At 35.5% G+C, this 20,169-nt stretch overlaps 1 protein-coding gene across 1 annotated transcript; it reads left to right on the plus strand.

Annotated features, from left to right (window-relative positions):
* Window positions 1–6,313: 6,313 nt before the first annotated feature.
* LOC123536466 (pyrethroid hydrolase Ces2e-like) lies at window positions 6,314–10,233 on the plus strand. Its single transcript, XM_045319669.2, has 2 exons — window positions 6,314–7,975; window positions 8,632–10,233. The coding sequence occupies exons 1-2, from the start codon at window positions 6,396–6,398 to the stop codon at window positions 8,888–8,890; spliced, it is 1,839 nt and encodes a 612-aa protein (XP_045175604.2). The 5' UTR covers window positions 6,314–6,395; the 3' UTR covers window positions 8,891–10,233.
* The last annotated feature ends 9,936 nt before the right edge of the window (window positions 10,234–20,169 follow it).

A 20,169-nucleotide genomic window follows, 5' to 3' on the forward strand; every position in this document is an offset into this window, starting at 1 on the left:
ACCGAGTGTTATTTATGAACAAAATATCGTTGTATTCAAAATTAAAACTTTCTGTGGAAAAATAAATGATAATGTTTTTACATGTAATTAATTGTTTTGTGAGAAAATGCTGTTTAATCAGCTCTTACATTTCAAGCCATGAAACGTTAAAAGTATATATATTATTGTCAGCTAAAATGATAAAAATACACCATTGTATAAATTTTGCTTATAAAGCTTTTCGCTAAATTTTATACGAAAGCGTTAATTAGGTCTAGAATACAGCTGTTTGTTTCCGCTTACCCGACCGACCCTGTCCTTTTACCACTGACCCTAAAGTTTTAATTGAAGAAACATATTGGAAAAAAAATGTAGATTTATGATAAACAAGATTCCAAAGCACGTCCCTCCGTCTGACGTTATGCAGACTAAGTGAATTCTTTTGTGCATGCTTGACAGGAAGGCGACAGTACGATGGTGAAGCGCGAAGGTGTGATGGTGAGGTGCGATGGCAATGCGAAACAGTACGATGGAGAAGAGCGACAGTACGATGGCGAAGCACGACAGTACGATGGTGACACTACGATGGCGAAGCGCGACAATGCGATGGCGAAGTTACTCGTGCTACATCGTACATGACGTTGATCTCGTGCCGATTAAAGCGCGACACTACGATGGCGAAGCGCGACAGTACGACCGACTGTCAGCATCGTACTGACGCGCTTCACAATCGTACTGTCGCGCCTCGCCATCGTACTCTCATGTTATCACCATCGTACTGTTGCGTTTCGTCATCGCACCGTCGTACATTCGCGCTTCGCGTCCACAGGGAGCAGGCGCTGACCCTAACGGAACACCGTACTATACAGAGATTGTACCCTGTAAATATGAGACTCCACGGTTATATAAATCTGTCAGCGTTTATTTCAATTTTAAACCACGTGACAGACGATCTACCATTAACACAAAGTATGTTTTGTATATATAATATAACTCATTATGATTCTCAGACATAAATTACAAAATGTCGTGTAAAAAGATTTAATTCTCTCTCTGTTTAACTCTCTTTGCTCGTGTTGTTTTATTGTTATACTTCGTGGAATTTCTGTAATCGTGACACTCTATATGGAAAGGTAATTTCAATGCAATTATTTTTTTCGAATCACGGTTGTCGGGAGGGTCATGAAACAGCATATTGATATTCATTTGGGCTTATGTCATTGTATGAAGGTTGGGCCTTCTCCAAACAGGTTTTGCCAAATTTTAAATTATTGATTTGTATGGAAGCGTCCTGGTGCCAGTAGAGAGATTTAAATTTGTCTTACGTACGACTTACTATCTCCTACGTAGGACATACTATCTCCTACGTAGGACTTAGTATCTCCTACGTAGGACATATTAAGTGCTACGTAGGAGTTAGTATCTCCTACGTAGGACATAGTATCTCCTACGTAGGACTTAGTATCTCCTACGTAGGAGTTAGTATCTCCTACGTAGGACATAATATCTCCTACAGAGGACATACTATCTCCTACGTAGGAGTTAGTATCTCCTATGTAGGACTTAGAATCTCCTACGTAGGAGTTAGTAATATATTTGACTAATTTGAACAGTTTTTTGAGAGGTTCTAGAGAATATCCCGCGATAGTACGTTACGCTACACCTACCTGCTACCCCCTAAATCATAAGATAGCGCAATTGAGTATTTTTACATGTATCTCCTCCTTTTAGGATAAACTCTACTATTTTATTTTTACTAGTAAAATTAAATCAAAATAGCCTTTAAAAGTCTATTACATTAGCGAAATAATTTCTGTGTAGAACTCAGATTTTAATGTTTAGATTATATTCAATATATGAGAATGCGACAAAATCTACACCCCGTTACCCTTTGCGCTGAATTACATTACTCTACTCCTACCCCAGATAAAAATGCGTAATTCAATGGATTTTCTGATTCTCGTGATCAAGACAAACTCATTTTTAACCTACTTTAAGTAGAATTTAATCAAAAGAGGCCTTTACAACTATTAATGATTTCATTCAACGTTACAAGTGAATGATTTATCTCGCAAGTTAATAATAATACATGAAAACTCATGTATAGAATTCCATCACAGGCCGCTATTTCCGTGCGTAAAAAATTGTTACATAAAGAATTTTATGCATCTAATAGCACTGAGGTAAACAAATATAGGCCCACATTATAAATATATGCCATAAATATCTTATTAATTAATATAGGTGTCTTCTAAATGAAGCAGATTCGAACGACAACCGGTCTTCAGAAAATAATACTGGGGTAAACAGAACCTGGCCAACCTCGGCACAGTACGAAAAAGTAAAACGTAGGTGAAAATGGGAAATATTCATTTTAACATCACACATAACTCGGAAAAAAGTGCTAATACAACTTTTTAAAATTTAGAAATCATGTTCGAGTAAATATTATTTTATCTAACTTTATTACAGAAATATTTCGATTGTTTGAATAGTAGTCGGGCACCCCGATTTCGAATAAAGTGCATCCTCCTGAATAACCGCGGGAAAAACAGTATATTTGTTGTACGGAGGCTGTTGCTCCGAAAAAGTTAATTTATTTAGCAACTTGGCTAGATAGAAACACCATCCTTTGCAAAGATGTTTTAGCTCCGCGGAGATGTGTGTAAAAATGTTATCTTGTATTCATAGACACATAATAAAAACATATTCCATACATAATATTGTTTCCTAATATTAGAAACATAAGAAATACGAGTAAAAGACTCTCCTCATAAACATTCCATGACATAAAAAAGAAAGAATGTTCTTTCTTTTGTTTGTTTGTTTTTGTTTTTTGGTGTTTTTTTTTTTTTTTGTTTTTTTTTTTTTGGTTTAGCTCTGTTTTTCTCTGTTACTGCGGGCAGCTAACCTTACCAGTGTTCCTGGATTATGTATTCTCAACAAATAACTTCTATCTTCACCACATAAATCAGAGGTGGAGGAAAATGATTTCGGACTAGTGCCTTCTATCAAATCGTCACGCCCTACCCGGAGACCTAACTCGCGATCCGTAGATCTGCGCTCCTTCTACCGAGCTAAGCGGATTGGATAAAAGAAAGAATAATGAATACTGAACTTGTAGAAGTAAGGATTTATTGCAAATAGCGTCTGTATAAAATTTCTAAGTATAAATGAAAAATCAACTCTGACCTGTAAAACTAAATTCCGCCGTCAAATTATGTGAACATATTCGTGGAGCGGGTAATTAACCGGGCAAACCCATGGCAACTTATCTTGTGGTCAGATGTTATACAAGGGTGGTGAAGTAAGAAAGGAAATAGTAAAAATGTAAGACCTTGGGATGTGCGTGCGTGCATGCGTGCGTGCGTGTGTGCGTACTTAGGGAGGGTTAGGTTATAATGTTAAGAAAAACAAGATACAAACAACTTTTACTCCCTTGGAATTTAGAACTTTAGAATATTTGATTCTGTTGTATAATATTGATCAATGATATTGTACAATAATGATGCTTTCTGCTTGTGTTTAAAGTGTGAAAACTCCGAACAATATACACAATTGCATATGCAAATATTCTTCATGTTAGCAGTGTTTTACAACGGAAAACATGTTTACTGGTACTTTGAATAAGAAAAATATGAAAAATAAGCTTTATCATATAGAAAGTATATTTAAAGCGACTTTCAAAAATAACATGATCAGTATTTTAAGCAAAGTTGTCGTATTCCTGTATGTTATACATTTTGCATTCGAACGATTTCGCAATGAAGTCGCCAATTTTACAGTTATAAAGACCTCTTTTGAAAGGAAACGCATGTAGTGAACAACTGATGAATGAGAATGTAAAATACAAATGGCTATATTCATAAACAATACTCCAACACACTCAAATAAATTGCCTAACGGTCACGTCTTTACTCAGGAAATATTTCATTTGTATTCATAAAGGTGAGTGACAGTCGAGTCAACTCCCAAGAGTGAGTGACTGTTGAGGGAGGTCCTGGGGACCCTTGAGTGTTTCTCAAGGTCTCATAATATAAGTTTAGATGATAAATTTACAATGTTTGATTAATTTGAAGGTAAGATAACAGTGTCATGTTAAAGCAGAAGTTCATATTTGTGCAAGTTATTTTGGAAAAATATATTATGTTCTTTTTTGATACATGTTGTTGAGGACGACGAAAACGCAAAAAAAAGAACAAACAAATTAAAAGACTGTTTAATTATTAAAACAATTAAAAATGGATAAAGGAAATCAAATATACATCTAAGAATCCTAGTCTAACAGGGCTCATCAGTCACTCCCAGAAACACACGACGTAGTAACAAATATTTACATTTCAAAAGCCTAGATATCGGTTAATTCATACTGTAAAATATAAACAATCCATCAAGTTAAATGTCATGGAGACCCTTTCATTAATAAATCTCATTGTTTAAATGACAATGGAAACATATATTTTAGAAAAAGGTATTAGCCGCGCCATGAGAAAACCAACATAGTGCGTTTGCAGTCTGGTCAAGATCCATGCTGTTCGCATTCAAAGCCTGTTGCAATTAGAGAAACTATTAGCGAACAGTATGGATCATGACCAGACTGCAAACGCACTATGTTGGTTTTCTTATGGCGCGGCTAATACCTTTTTATAAAATATATGTTGAGAGTTTCATTTTTCTAAATTTATAGTTCCTTTAAGAAAATTTTATTTTAAGATAAGACCTTCTGAAGATTTGACACATTTCGAAATACTTTCAATTTTGTTCGTTAAATCCATTTAATACATTTATTTCTATAGCTCTTTGGTTAAAACATACAAGGCACACGTCATAAACGTGCTTGGGTTTGGGATAAAAAGTGACATTTAAAGGCCAACGTTCATTATGTGTATAATGATGTGAGATAATGCTATCTATTTTTAAAAATTCCTGTTGAACTTGACGGGTTTCCTTTCAAGTCAGTCTTTCTATATAAGTATGTATTTATAGAGTGATTAAATATCCAAGCATCTAAACGTTGTTAATCGGACGATAAATGGTAAGAAAGCATTTTTTTTTTATTTTCATTCTAGCATTCTCATTAAGATATGATGATAAATATTATGTTGAACTTCATTCATCAGAATAGGAATTAACTGGCCGTCATGCCGATATTTGACGTTATCACTGACTCCATAATGTTCTTTCACTGGTCCGCGCTTCAAACATAGTTATTGCAGGTTTTAACATGGTTAGATTTTTTTTTCTCAATCTTAAGGAAAGTTTAGTCTTTTAGCCAAAATCCGGAGTTCAGTACCTTTAAAGTTGATGTACAAAAACATTTAGAATATATAGATTAACGGGCCTAATATAGGAAAAAACCTGGCTTCGTCATGTGATTTTTTTTTTTACATTTTATTGCACCAACATGCTATATGCGGTCTTAAAAAAATTCTCGAGGTAAAATTTGATCATTTCAATTTGTGCTGATTTCTACCCTTTGTGACTATGCTAATTTGTACCGGGTGTATTCCTTTAAATGTTTTGAACACAAAGATCATAATATCTCTTGAAAAAATTCTCTAGTTAAAATTTGATCATTTTCAACTTGTGCTAATTTCTACCCTTTGCGACTATGCTAATTTTTACCCTCTGTCTGACTAACCATATACGTTAAAGGTTGAATACCTCTTTCCCAAATAAGGTAAAATAAACAAACGGGTGTATTCCTTTCGATGTTTTGAACACATAGATCATAATATCAAATATTTACGGTAGTATTACGCGAGATGTACTTCATATAGGCTACTTCATATATATTGTCCTACATTTTTCTTATAGAAATAAGAACATACATTTTACTAAAATCGAGAATCCTTAGGTGCTTAAAGTTTATTCATTCTCAACATTTTTTTATATAAAGTTTACCTTTAATTTTGAAGAATCTAAGACAAAATACAATGTATTTTATTTAACCATGTATAATCTTATGTACCTGGTCTTTCGAAAAAAAAGCCACTTTGCTTCCCGAACGGTTCAGTTACTAGAACAATAGTTACACTACTCAATAATCGTACTTCTCTGCATCTAATTAAAAACAACCGACAAAATGCTTTGTTTGTTTGTAACGATACGTCACCATTCATAAATAGCGTGGTTGCTCTCTCCATTCGGCACATTATTCCGAACATTTACGGATTAACCAGTACAACAGCAGGAATGCCCCCGAGGTCATTATTTCATAGTTCGGTAGTTTTTGTATTTTAATGATGGAACAGTCCATTATTTAGGTACAGTGATTTTCTTGCCTAAATAAGGCAAAGTAAATTAGGCTGATTTCCCTATTCCACAGACGAGTCTATAAACTTAACCCAAAAATCAAACTATAGAAGGACATACCTGTTATACACAATACATATTTTATAAATTTATGCTCTTTAATGTGTAGAAGCTGCAATATGCCGAACATCTTGCAAGCAGTAGGCCTAAGCTTAATACTTATAGCGCATTATGTTCGATCCGATGGACCAGTCGTGGAAACAAAACTCGGAACTGTGACTGGAATTCAATATTCATTCGTATTCAATGGAGTTCCCTACAATGTTTCAAGGTACCTTGGATTACCTTTTGCCAAACCCCCAGTCGGAAACTTGCGCTTCCAGAAACCAGCACCATACGGAAACTTTACAAACAACACTTTCCAGGCAAAGAGCTTTGGACATTCATGTCTCCAGTACGACCCGATGGGAACTGAACCCGACCAAAGCGAAGATTGTTTGTTCCTTAATGTTTTTGTTCCTGAACAGACCCCTGATACCTCTTCCAGACATGCTGTGATGATCTTCGTTCATGGCGGGGGACTTACAACTGGAAGTGCGAAACAATATCCGGCGGATACTCTCGCATCTGTTGGAAATGTCATTGTGGTTACCATCAATTACAGACTTTGGTTGTTTGGATTTCTTGATATGGATACGCCTAGTGCACCGGGAAACATGGGTCACTGGGATCAACATATGGCCTTTAAATGGGTCAGCGATAACATTCACTCGTTTGGTGGTGACCCGGAAAGGATCACAATCTTTGGGCAATCCGCTGGGTCAACAAGTGTGATTCTCCAATCTATGTATCCTGAAAATCATATGCTTTTTCGAGGGGTGATCACTGAAAGTGGAACAATCTCTTTATTAGCCCAACTAATGAGATCTGAAAATATAAACCTGGCAATGTTAATGGCAGAAAAATTGAAATGCAATACAACGAGTATGAAATCAAAAGAAAACATACTAAAATGTTTTCAAGAAACGAGCGCAGAGAAATTTGTAGAAACACTAGCTAAAACTTTAATAAACTCTCCAATGGAAGGACGCGATTTATATTATTTTTTTACCACAATTGACGGAGAATTCCTGAAAAGAAACCCACTGGAACTGATCAAAGATACTGATGGTTTGTCAAATGAGGTGCAGTTTTTACGGTCATTAAATTTGATAAACGGATTCAACAGTGACGAAGGGTCTCTTTGGGTAATGGGTCTTCCGGGTGGATTTGAAGACACATTTAACATTTCGCGTGAAAGTATGAATTCTGTTCATATTCCAAGTATGTATCCAATAATTTTCGGGCCGGACACCGAGATACCGGATGTTGTAAAGGGTGTTATCGCTCAAGAATATACAGACTGGAGAGCACCGGACGATCCAGTTTATTTGTTACATCAGTTTTCAAAAATGAACGGTGATATTTATATAGGAGTTCCTGCCATAGAGTACTCAAGGCTCCATGCCAATAGCACAAATACCAGCAGCTATCTTTACTATTTCGAAGCAGTCCTGAATGGACATGCTACTGCGTCGCCACGCTGGGTAGAATTTTCCGCCCACGGAGACGAGCTTGCTCCGTTGTTTGGCTTCCAGTTTCCAAAGCGTGCTAAGAATATGACCGTGATTCCACCAGAAGGCTGGGAAAAGGAACTGTCTGAGAGATTGATAGGTTACTGGACAGCTTTTGCAAAATATGGGTAAGTAATAAAATTGCTTACTATATAGTGCTATATTGAGATCCAAAAGTCCAAAAGCTAGAGCTGAGTCAATCACGACACTGGCCGCTTCTTTATCGGAGTAGGTTGTTCCAACGAATAAATAATTGTGTTTATGGTTTTAAAAAATTCTTCACTGAAATAAACAAAAAACAATAATTGAGTGAGAAGCGACTTTGGGTTCGTTCCTTGACCTATGAGTTCAACTGACGCATAAATATCAGCTTATCCAAAGTCTTCTGTTCAGTCCGGTAGGGGAATGATTTTTTTTTTCTATTTTAATATGCATGCATAATCCCATCACAGACAGTGCTTATCGGCGTCAGTTGTTTTTAGCTAGATTCTTAAAAATGCAACTGTTAGTTGATCGCTATACACTACATTTAAATTTGTCTCTTTCCAGGACTGACCTCATAAAATGGTCGATCTTACCTAAGATTTACGTGATAGCACGAGAAAATAATGGCCTGTTCAATCAGGTTTTATAGTTGTGGCCTTTATATGGAGGTGGTCTTAACACTTGTTTGACTGTATTCTGATGAACTGTAGCTCCACCGCGGCATAAAGAACATGATATTTTCTCTGCTTAATTTCTTACCATGATGAAAAACTGTCTATTTGATATTCCTCTTTTGCAGGAACCCAAACGGACAACGTGGGGAAACTTGGCCAACCTACGATATCACAGATCAGAAATACATGAAAATAGATAGGACTGACAATGTTGGTAAATATCTATATGCACGAGAAACAGACTTTTGGCGGGAATTGATACCTTCGATCATAAGGTCCGCGGTAGAATGCTCCGATTCAGGACCTGTCTCGTCAGCAAGTACCCGAACAGTTGAACTGTTAAACATAATCTTTGTATATGCATGCGCATTGATGGCAGTATAAACTTTCTCGAAAGGGCCTCATTCCAATGTGCTCGGTTGAAAAAAATATTTTCATCATTTAGACATAAATGGATATAAAATACACGAAGTAATAAAACAGGTTGGGAAAGCCAAGCAGTTTGAATTTCACATACGAATCCTGAAGAGTGTGGACTTTGATCTTTATTTCAGACTGTTTACACTTCTTTCACATTACATGATTTTTATACTTTACAGGGATACTGCAATATCTCTTCGAGTTTAAAGGCTCATAATGTTTTTGTTTAAAATGTGTCAGCCACATTTTCTCTTATGAACACAAAATACATTAATTTCTTGTTAAATCCTATTTGTTATAATTAGTTTCTGTAACATTTGGCAAAGGTTTGAATATTGCTGCATATACTAGAATGTTTTATTGAATCTATTGTTTTTATTACCTCCCTCTATGGATCTAGCTATAACAGTTTATGTGCAGTATTGAAAGTAGTGTTTTTCTATTAATGTAATTTCGCATAACATCTTTTTGGAAAGCTGGTTCATCTGTTTTTAAGATGAAAATTTAAAGCATTATGAACCTTTAACCAAATACTACTTACAGATTTGAATAAAATTTTGAAAGGACTTCATTCCTCAACACACACAAAAAACTTAGAGCGAATCGTTGTCTGTTTTTGCTTGGTCATTTTGGGTATATATGTATATCTACCCATTATCTCGCTAAAATTGTATCATTTTTCGTAGTCCATAGTTGTTGCTTTAATTTGTGACATTACATAAACTTTTCTTTAATGTCAGTACAACCTTTCCAGCTGTTGAAGTAGAGGAATAGCCCTGGTACCCCTAAGTACGGACATGTATATGGGTATAATGTCGACCTTCCACGGGCTAACGGCAGAACGCTTCCATTCTATATCTAAAGCGGTGTTTCAAAGATCGCAATTATCTGGTTAATTATCGTCACAAAGATCTGCACAAACTTTGATGAAAAATAAGTGTGTGCCTTATTTAAAATGATGAGACAGGGATATAAAAGGTTTAAGTTAAAAACAAATATAACTAAAACCCTTCGCTGAACCATCTATATCTTAAACTGCATGGTTACATGATGTTGGACTAAATAAGATATCTGAATTCGAAAAGAATTGGTTTCAAGTTACCGAAACGATAGATGAGTTATCTAATATTAACAGCAGAATTTAAGAAAAACATTTATGGTAAAATATTTCCTAACCTGCCAAAATATTATCTTTTATAATACTAAAATACTAAATAAAGTAAGTACTTGTTATTTCCGATGTTATATAATAGAGCTAACCATAATTGTCTACTAAAAATTATTGAAATCGATGTGATTTTTCATTATTCTTTGTTTTGTTTTGTTTTGTCAATCAGTTTTCCCCATATTCCCCATTTTTAGCTCTACTATTCGGAGAATAGGGGGGATATTCTACTCGCCCCGGCGTCGGCGTTGGCGTTACCCTTCTTGGTTAAAGTTTTTCGGCAACCTTTGTTTTTCTGTCATATCTTTGTTACTATTGCTTATATCCTACTGCAACTTCACATAAACATTGTCCAGTATACAAACAATATACGCGTAGGGGCTGAGCCCATTATACCCAAGGTCAAGGTCACCAAGCTGTTATACTTAGGTTATTTTTAAGGTTTAAGTTTTTCGGCAACCTTTGTTTTTCTGTCATATCTTTGTTAATATTGCTTATATCTTACTGTAACTTCACATAAACATTGTCCAGTATACAAAAGAAGTATATGTAGGGGCTGAGCCCATTATACCCAAGGTCAAGGTCACCAAGGTGTTAAACTTAGGTTATTTTTAAGGTTAAAGTTTTTCGGCAACCTTTGTTTTTCTGTCATATCTTTGTTATCATTGCTTATGTCTTACTGTAAGTTCAAATAAACATTGTCCGGCATACAAACAAAGTATGTGCAGGGACTGGGCCCATTATACCCAAGGTCAAGGTCACAAAGTTCTTATAATTGGAATTATTTTCATGTTAAATATTTTCGAAAGCTTCGTTTATAGACATACCTTTGGTACTTTAAAAGATAATTACTTGAAGTTAAAAATATTTCTTTATAATCACCATCTGCGCCATACCGGACCCATTGTCTATAACCAAAGCAGCAACATCTTCATCAGCCATTTTTTTAATTTTAATCGACTTTCTTTATAAATTGTATGTATGTAGTCTTGCGCCAGGTGTAGGCTGCAATTTTTTCTGCTCTGCAAAATTGGATTATTTTGCAAAAGCCAGTGATTCTAGAGATTGGATTTTTGGCTCAGTTTTAAATAAACTGGTGACCAACATACTGCAGAATTTATTTCGTGGAATTTTCATTGGATTTACGAATAACTTTGATGTAAAACAATCGTAATTTGACAAATATTGGGGTAACGTTTCAATAATTTCAGTCAGTTTTGGTGAACAACATCTCACTCGAAATTATGGCTAATCCGTGTACAGGTAGACAGTACAGTAGAGACCAATTACTGGATTATAGAGATGTGCCTAGGAGGTATACAATACCGAATAAAGAAACATTAGCTATGTTGAAAAAGTATAATCTTTTGAAATACAGAGGTAAACGAGCTGGTCGCCCGAGGATAAAATCTAAAGCTGATATTCACTTGACAAATTCGACCCAAATTAAACTAGATCATACATTTATATCAAATGCACACAGAAAGAAACAACAGGAACGTTCAAATTTGATCCAAATTAAACTAGATCATTCATTTTTATTGAATGCCCAAAGAAAGAAACAACTGAAACTTTCAACTGTGAACATAAGGTCTGTGCGAGGAAAGTCTGCTGACCTTCTCCAGCACATATTAGAGGAGGTATAGACCTCTGTGTGATCACTGAACTTGGCTACAGCCGGATGGTGATGACGTTGTCAGGGGTGAATTGTCTCAGGATTGTTACTGCTTTGATGATGTCCCGAACCCGACCGTAAAGGTGGAGGACTTGCCCTGTTATACAGAAACAATCTCAAAGTGTCAAGATGCCAGCAAAACCTTTCAGTCCTTTGAATGTGCTGAATGGAAAGTACGTAGTCAGTCATTCATCCCTACATTTTTGGTATATATAGACCGCCATATTCGGAGAGACACCCATAACTCAGGCTATGTTTATGACAGAATTCACTGAGTTTCTTGACAAATAACGACAAGATCCGAGTCTCTGGTGCTGTTAGGTGACTTTAACATCCACATGGATAATAAGTCAGACTGCTACACAAAACAATTTCAGCAGTGTTTGAGATCTTTTGGACTGGTTCACATGTCAATGCTCCTACTCATTCTGGTGGTCATATTCTTGACCTGATGATCACAAAGCTAGAAGACAAACGTGTGAATGTCTCAGAACCTTTGCCAGACTATTACATCTCTGACCACTGCTTTGTTAGTTGTAACATTGAACAGTGCCGCCCTCCCTTGATCAGGAAAGAAATCAAATCTCGAAATTGGAAATCTGTATCCAGTGACATATTACAATCAAATTCGGTCAATTAAATAACATTGTAGTGAACTCGTCCAATGTCAATGATCTTGTGTCTGAGTTCACTAGAATCACGTCCGACATTGTTCAGAAACATGCCCCTCTAAAGGAAAGAACTATTCTCTGTAGACCGACAGTTCCTTGGTACTCTGGATACCTAAAACAGCTGAAACAATACAAACGATCAATAGAAAAAATCTTATGAATGACAAATCTGACCTTCAAGAAAGTGTATAGTGGTGTAAGAAATGTATATAGTGCTGAACTTTTTAGGGCCAAGGATGAGTACTACCATAACAAGATTGGAGAAGCTGAAGGAAACATCAAAAAGCTATATGCTGTAACATCCGATTTACTGGGAAGGTCGAAGGACAATCCGCTCCCATTACACACAAGTGCAGTATCTTTGGCAAATGATTTCTACGATACTTGTGATAAAATAATCAAGTTGAGAAATGATCTTGACAACATATCAACTGAAGCACCCAATGGTAATTCTTCCTACTCAAATCCACCTGTGATTATAAATACATTTACTGCGTTCAAACCACTTTCCGAAAACGATATTTGAAACTTGTATATGCATCAAAATCTACAACTGTGAACTTGATGTGATACCAACTAAGAGATTAAAGGAGCATTTTTCACAACTGCTCCCGTTTGTGACAGAAATTGTAAATCGATCACTGCTATCTGGTGTGTTCCCTGAGGAATGGAAAAGTGCTGTGATAAAACCTTTGTTGAAGAAGAAAGGTCTCCACTTGAACTGCAAAACTATCGCCCATGTCAAATTTAACATTCCTCTCCAAAATTCTTGAAAAAGCTGCACTAAATCAAATCAACAGCATATTGAAGCTAACAATCTCCTCCCAGCTTACCAAAGTGCCTATAGAAAATATCATGGGGTTGAAACAGCAATGGTCAAAATGTATAATGATCTTTTGGAAACCATAGATGAAAATCAAATAACAATCGTGGTCATGATCGACTTGAGTGCAGCGTTCGATACCATCGATATCCCGATACTGATTCAAATCCTTCAAGATGACTTTGGTATACATAGCACTCCCTTGAAATGGATAGAATCTTATCTCACGAACAGAACAATGAAAGTTTTAGTTGAACAGTCAGCATCTGACACGGAGCCACTGAGGTTTGGTGTCCCGCAGGGTTCTTGTGCCGACCAGTGATCTTACCCTGTATATATCGGCTCTCAACCGAGTGGTGCAGAAATATCCAGCTGATCTCTATGGATACGCGGACGACCACAAGATTGCGTTAAAAATCAAGCGGAAATTCTCAAAATGAGACAACTGTTCTTCAACAACTCGACAGTTGTCTCAATGAAATCATAAAATGGATGACAACCTTCAAACTGAAAATGAATCAATCTAAAACTGAAATTATTATGTATGGAACAAGACAACAGTTAGCGAAATTGAACATCACAAGTGTAAACGTTGGGGGTGTGACGTAAAAATGCGTCGATCAGTCAGAGACCTAGGTGTAACTATGACCAATACACTCAACTTTGACCATCACATTCAGAAAAAATGTCAGATAGCTCATGTGCAGTTACGAAACCTTAGGGCAATACGGAAACATCTCACACAAAAGTCAACTGAATCATTAGTGCATGGATTGGTTCATTCTCACATTGACTTCTGCAACAGTTTATTTACAGAAATTCCAGCCTACCAAATCAATAAACTACAGCGAGTCCAAAATCATGCCGCTAGAGTAGTCAAGAATGCTTCCTATGAAAACCAAGTACCGAACTTCTGAAAGAATTACACTGGCTTCCAGTTAAGGCTAGAGTCATGTTCAAAGTTTTAGTAATAGTCTTCCGTGTCATCAATGGTACAGCTCCAGTATATCTGAGGGAAATGTTTGTACCTACTCGACAACGATACAGACTTCGCTCACAAAGTGAACACTAACTTTAACATCCCTAGACGGCGAACAAAATTAGCAGACAGATCTATGGCGGTCGTTGGTCCCAAATGGTGGAACGATCTGCCTAGCTATCAGAAAAACATTCAGTCTGAAGCCAGCTTTAGATCAAAACTGAAAACACATTTATTTAGGCAGTTTCATGAACAATGAGTGTAGTCTTGTTAAAATACAAAATATCAGAAGTGGTGTAAAATAGTATTTATACATGTCCAAATCTTTAAATCTAAGTTCTAGAATCCTGTTCATATTTTGTATGTATATATGTTAAATGTGTGCTATGTAATTGTAAAGCGCAATAGAATATTTTATAATTTTTGCGCTATATAAATGCCATGTATTTGTATTTGTATTTGTAAATTTAACAACCCACTTTTAGTAAACTACGTTAAATTCCTGATTTGCGTTTCACCTATAAATGTGTCTATTGTAAGCGGTCCACATATTTTGAACAACATTATATGGAAATAAATTGGTAAATTGATACCCGCATTAGGACATACGTATGGTAGCTGATTTCTACCATATCGATTTGATGTGTTGGCGCATTTGAGTAAACACGCCAAATTCAGAGTTGTCCTCAGAGAACGACAAGTTTTGGAATAATGCTCGATGTTTGCAATAAAGCGCACTGATAAATACAAAATAAATTAAATAGCATTTCCGTACTCAGTGCAACAGATATTTCCACTATTTTGTTTAATTCAAAGCCGTTTTATTTTAGTTTGATGAACCGGGATATTTCGAGATTCCTGGTGACATTTTAGAGATTTTTTATGCAGAGCCATTTATACTCAACCCAAAGACTGCTAATTTGAAGTTCATTCGAAGCAAATAAGTATGCACAGAAACCTAGATCTTTCTGGTTAAATAATCGACTCAGTTTCTCGTTTTGTGACTAGCTCTTAAGAATATTCTAACTAGAAAACTATTTGAGCCGTGCCATGAGAAAATCAACATAGTGGGTTTGCGACCAGCATGGATCCAGACCAGCCTGCGCATCCGCGCAGTCTGGTCAGACTCCATGCTGTTCGCTTTTAAAGCCTATTGGAATTGGAGAAACTGTTAGCGAACAGCATGGAGCCTGACCAGACTGCGCGGATGCGCAGGCTGGTCTGGATCCATGCTGGTCGCAAACCCACTATGTTGATTTTCTCATGGCACGGCTCATTTAAGATCTATCTTGACAATTCATGATCACAGTTAAAGACAACTCCATTGCTGGGAATGTGTACAAAATAAGTTTGAAACATTTTCAAGATCTTTTCTGCATACATTTCGCATTTAGTTACTTTGTTGAACATTTTTAATTACTTTACCGTCGTAGTGTCATCATCGTACTGTCAGGCTTCGCCATCGTACTGTCAGGCAAATTACATAATATAAGTTAACATAAAGTCCGTTTTGTATAATATATGAAATAACTCATTATGATTATCAGACATAATTAAAACAGGGCGTTGAAAAGGTGTTAGATTCGACCTTCTTGCTCGTATTATTATCCCCCGACGAAAGTCGGAGGGATTTAGTTTTTGCGTTGTCCGTCCGTCTCTCCGTGCGTCCGGAGCCATATCTAGGAAATGGTTAGGAATATTTATATAAAACTTCATGTACATGTTCACCACTATAAGTTTTAGCGGCCTGCCAAGTTTCAGTCACATTGCCCTAGTAACACAAGAGTTAATGCCCTTAGAAGTTTCTAGTGTTAATTATATAGGGTACTGTGAATATGGTACGGTGCCCCTAAAGTTACATGTTACACACTTTTTTTCCACTTAGGTAATGTGAGACTTTTTTTATTTCGTTTAAACGAAATCATTTCGTTTAAACGAAATAACTATTTAACTATATATATATCTTAATATATTTCATTCACATCACCCACAACCCTTACAACCTTGTGTTGTATTTTTTACTTTCAGATAAGTTCGTAGATATTTTATCTTGGCACCCCCATCCACATAACATGCTTACCACCTACCCCAAATCCGCATACCCCGTCGCTCACTCTTCCCCTGTTTTTTAGTTTCAGTATTTTATCTTGGTATCCAAATCCCGCACCGCCCCTCCCCACATACCCCTTCTCCGACCCATCTTCATTCCTGCAAATGTAATTACTGCACTATCCAAGTCTTATTGCGAATGGGCATATCATAACCCGTAAATTCTTCTTAGTAGTTTGAGATGTACTTCCCAGCTTCTACCTCTTTTAACTCCGTCCGTCAGTCCGTCCGTCCGTTCATCTTATTTCGTTTCATATCTTGATATACATTTAAGGTTTTGACTTTAAATTTGACATATGAGTAGTGCTCGATGTGAAAACGTTGTGTGTAGAGCACAAGAGTCAGGAGGGAAGGTGAAAGGTCAATGTCACAAGTAGAGCTCAAAGTTCAAATTTCGTCGTACATGTGTCCAAAGCATAACTTAATAAACATTCTGTGTATCGACTTCAATTTTAGTATATAGGTAGATAGTGATAAGACAATATGAAGAAAGCATGAACTTGGTCATTAAGTCAAAGGTCAATGTCAAAACTTAAAATGAAATGTCAAATTAGTACGTCATACTTCGTGTCTAGAGCATAAATTAATAACCATTCAAGGTACTGACTTCAATCTTTGAATGTCGGTAGATAGTTTATGGAGCATAAACACGGTCCGTATATCAAAGATCTAGGTCAAACATTTTGCTTTAATTTGCCCATCATCTTTGTGTCCAAATCATAACTAAATCAAGATATTGACTCCTGATTTGTCGTAAAGGTAGACAGAATGTATGCACCAAATCAACAAGTCAGAGGTCGTATACGGAACATCACTTGATAACCATTCAAGGTTTTGGATTCAAGGTTTCGGCTTCAAGTTTTGCATAGGAAGATGGAATATAAGACTATGTTCAGAGCGCATGAACTTGGTCAGTAGGCCAATGTCACATAAACGTAAATAAATTGCATTTACAGGCTACAATTATTATTCATAAATTATTTTTGTAAATGAACTTTGAGAAACTCCCTCATCGTGATCGCTTAGATCTATTACAGGGTTATTCCAAAAACTGGGTAAAATAAAGTTATCGATTTATAAATGAGCCGCAGACAGGCGATTGATAGAACAGTCTTATTATACTGCATTGTCGATCAGAGGTTCATACAGGTAGTGAGATATTTGGTCTGTTTTGTGTTAAATTTGATTTTGAAATCAGTAAATATAAATTTAAAAAATGGCTGATGAAGATGTTGCTGCTTTGGTTATAGATGATTTTACACTATGCTAACCGGCGGATGTTTTGGTTTTAACGCGCATGCGTCGTATGACTTTAAGATGATAGTATAAAATTGATTCGATCTGTTCTTCTTATTTTGCATTCTATACATAGAGCGTGACGTCACTCATTCCGTCTAACATTCTATACATAGAGCGTGACGTCACACATTCCGTCTTACCTCTATACTAGGAACTGATAACTAGCCGATTTTGGATAATTGTACATACACTAAAACATAGTCTCGCGGAGGACGGTAAATTTTCAGAATCTACTTATTTTTTGCATGTTATTACAAGAAATGTGCGTAATTGTGATTACTTAAACTTTTTAAACCGTTATCGTTCTCTGACACGTGTCATAGAATTATTTTTTGACAAAAAGGAAAATCTACTTTCACTTTCCTAAACTGTAGTATTGCAACGCAATTATGATATATTAAATATGGATCGGGAGACTTAGATATCATAAGATCAATGTTCTAAAGGTCTAAATGATGTACAAATAGAGTGCTTAAGTCATGTCATCAAGAAGGAATACTGTGTGGCCTGATATACCAGCTGGCACCCCATGTCAATGTACATGTACATGTATAGAATCTATTATATTCTGTTCAAAGTGTTAATAACCAAACACTTACTCTTAGTTTACATATTGCAGTTCTGATAGTCTAGTCCTTCCCTTGATGCACCACTGACAGTTAGACCAAAGAGAGAATAATTTCTCTGCCCTGCTAAAAAGTACTTGTTGTTTGAATGAATCATGGACAATGTAATACTGACAGGATTTCAGTTTTTAACACCACTATCATGAGTGAAAAACAACCACCTTTGTAAATTCCAGTTTTATTTGTACATATATTAAAGTTCATACACACTATTTTGCAGTCTATTTTTTATTAATTAACAGGCCTACTAAACATGGGGAACATATCAAACAAATACACTTCAGGTAAACATATTATTAATGGAAGTATTTGCTGGTCAATAGTAAAAAAAAGGCTAAGTCATGAATACTGACTGGCAAGCCATTCAATAAGTGGTATATAACATGACTTTAGACATTAAGATTAACTATTATTCTCAAATATTAGACATGTCATAAAACACAAACTATGGACCAGATATTTATGTAAGAAGTCATGCAATATTACTAATGATTATTAATATTATTTCTGGTACACACATTAAAACATTTTATCAGATCAGTAAAAGGTAAAAGGGTAATACACTCGTAACTTAAATGAAAATAATAACTAGAATGTTAACAATGTGTATATATATATACACTCAATAAAAGATGTTAAAATGTTTCTAGATTCTGTTCAATATTTTAATTTGATAGTATTTCGCACAAAAATTCTATTTCCCAGGCTAGTTGTAAAATATTTAGTTCATTCTTCTCTCAGAAAGGAGGTTTAATTTCCAATATTTGACCAAAAATTCTCTCCATCTTTTTTACATCTTCCAACAAATTGTTTTAGTAAATATGTCAACCATACCATTTAAAACACAAAGCAATATGTTAAATCAAGTCCCTTTCTTCTGAAATGGATTTTATTCATAATTCATTCTGAAACAAAAATAACAATGTGACTTAGTTTTTTTTAAAAAGATTCCATTATTTCTATCACTACAACTTCCTGACAGCTCATGCAGCAGATTGAGAAATATACAAGGATTATACCTTTACAAATATGTAATGTAATATACTGTTACTAGTATCTTGGTCTGCAGTATTCATCTAAAGTCAACTTTTACTAAATAAAACAAAAATGTCCTAGTTTGTATTACCTATTGACCTGCAGTTATAAAACATGGGACATGCCCGTTTCTCAGTTGAAAAAATCTAAATGTTACATTAGTATATACCTACCGTTTCATGTATCTATACTGTAACATTATATCAAAGTTAATAGGATATTGTGCTCAACAACAAAATTTATAACAATAAATTAAAGCATCAATCTCTTAAGTTTTCCATGGCAAAATGCTTGAAACACTTTCTAAATGTGCTGTGTTATGAAAAATATTATAAGATCAAATGTACATACATGAAGAATTGAAGATTTATGTGTTAAAATTTGGAAGTGTAAATTGACATAATTGGGGGTAATATTAAAGGTGGACAAGTGCCAGGTCAGGATTCGAACCTGAGACCTCCCCATGACATTGTACTTCTATGTCTGGGGTTCTCTAACCAACTGAGCTACCTGTCACTGACTGTCCTCACCGAGAAATAAATTCCGAGATTTTTTACAATTTTGAAGCAAGCTGAAAAATCTTTATTGAATATGATTTTTACTATTCCGATATCATATAAACTGTACTAATAATCAACTGTTTATTCAAGAAAAAATATCAATTAACAAAACAAGAATACAATACAAGAAAACAAAGTGTGCATCTGGTAATTAGCCTTTTAGGTCTGGTATTTAGCCTTTTAGGTCTGGTATTTAGCCTTTTAGGTCTGGACCATTTCTGACTAGACTGTACATTTAGCCTTACTGGACTACATCAAACTGATACTTTGGAAATTAGTCCTGCAAAAAAATAAAAAAATG

The sequence above is a fragment of the Mercenaria mercenaria genome, chromosome 3 (genome assembly GCF_021730395.1).
Source record: "Mercenaria mercenaria strain notata chromosome 3, MADL_Memer_1, whole genome shotgun sequence".
In the NCBI taxonomy this organism is placed as follows: domain Eukaryota; kingdom Metazoa; phylum Mollusca; class Bivalvia; order Venerida; family Veneridae; genus Mercenaria; species Mercenaria mercenaria.

Bases quoted from the DNA above. Each gene is read 5' to 3' on its own strand.
- LOC123536466 (XM_045319669.2), top strand. From the start codon at position 6,396: ATGTGTAGAAGCTGCAATATGCCGAACATCTTGCAAGCAGTAGGCCTA. The intron at 7,976-8,631 runs GTAAGTAATAAA...CCTCTTTTGCAG, and splicing joins ACAGCTTTTGCAAAATATGG to GAACCCAAACGGACAACGTG.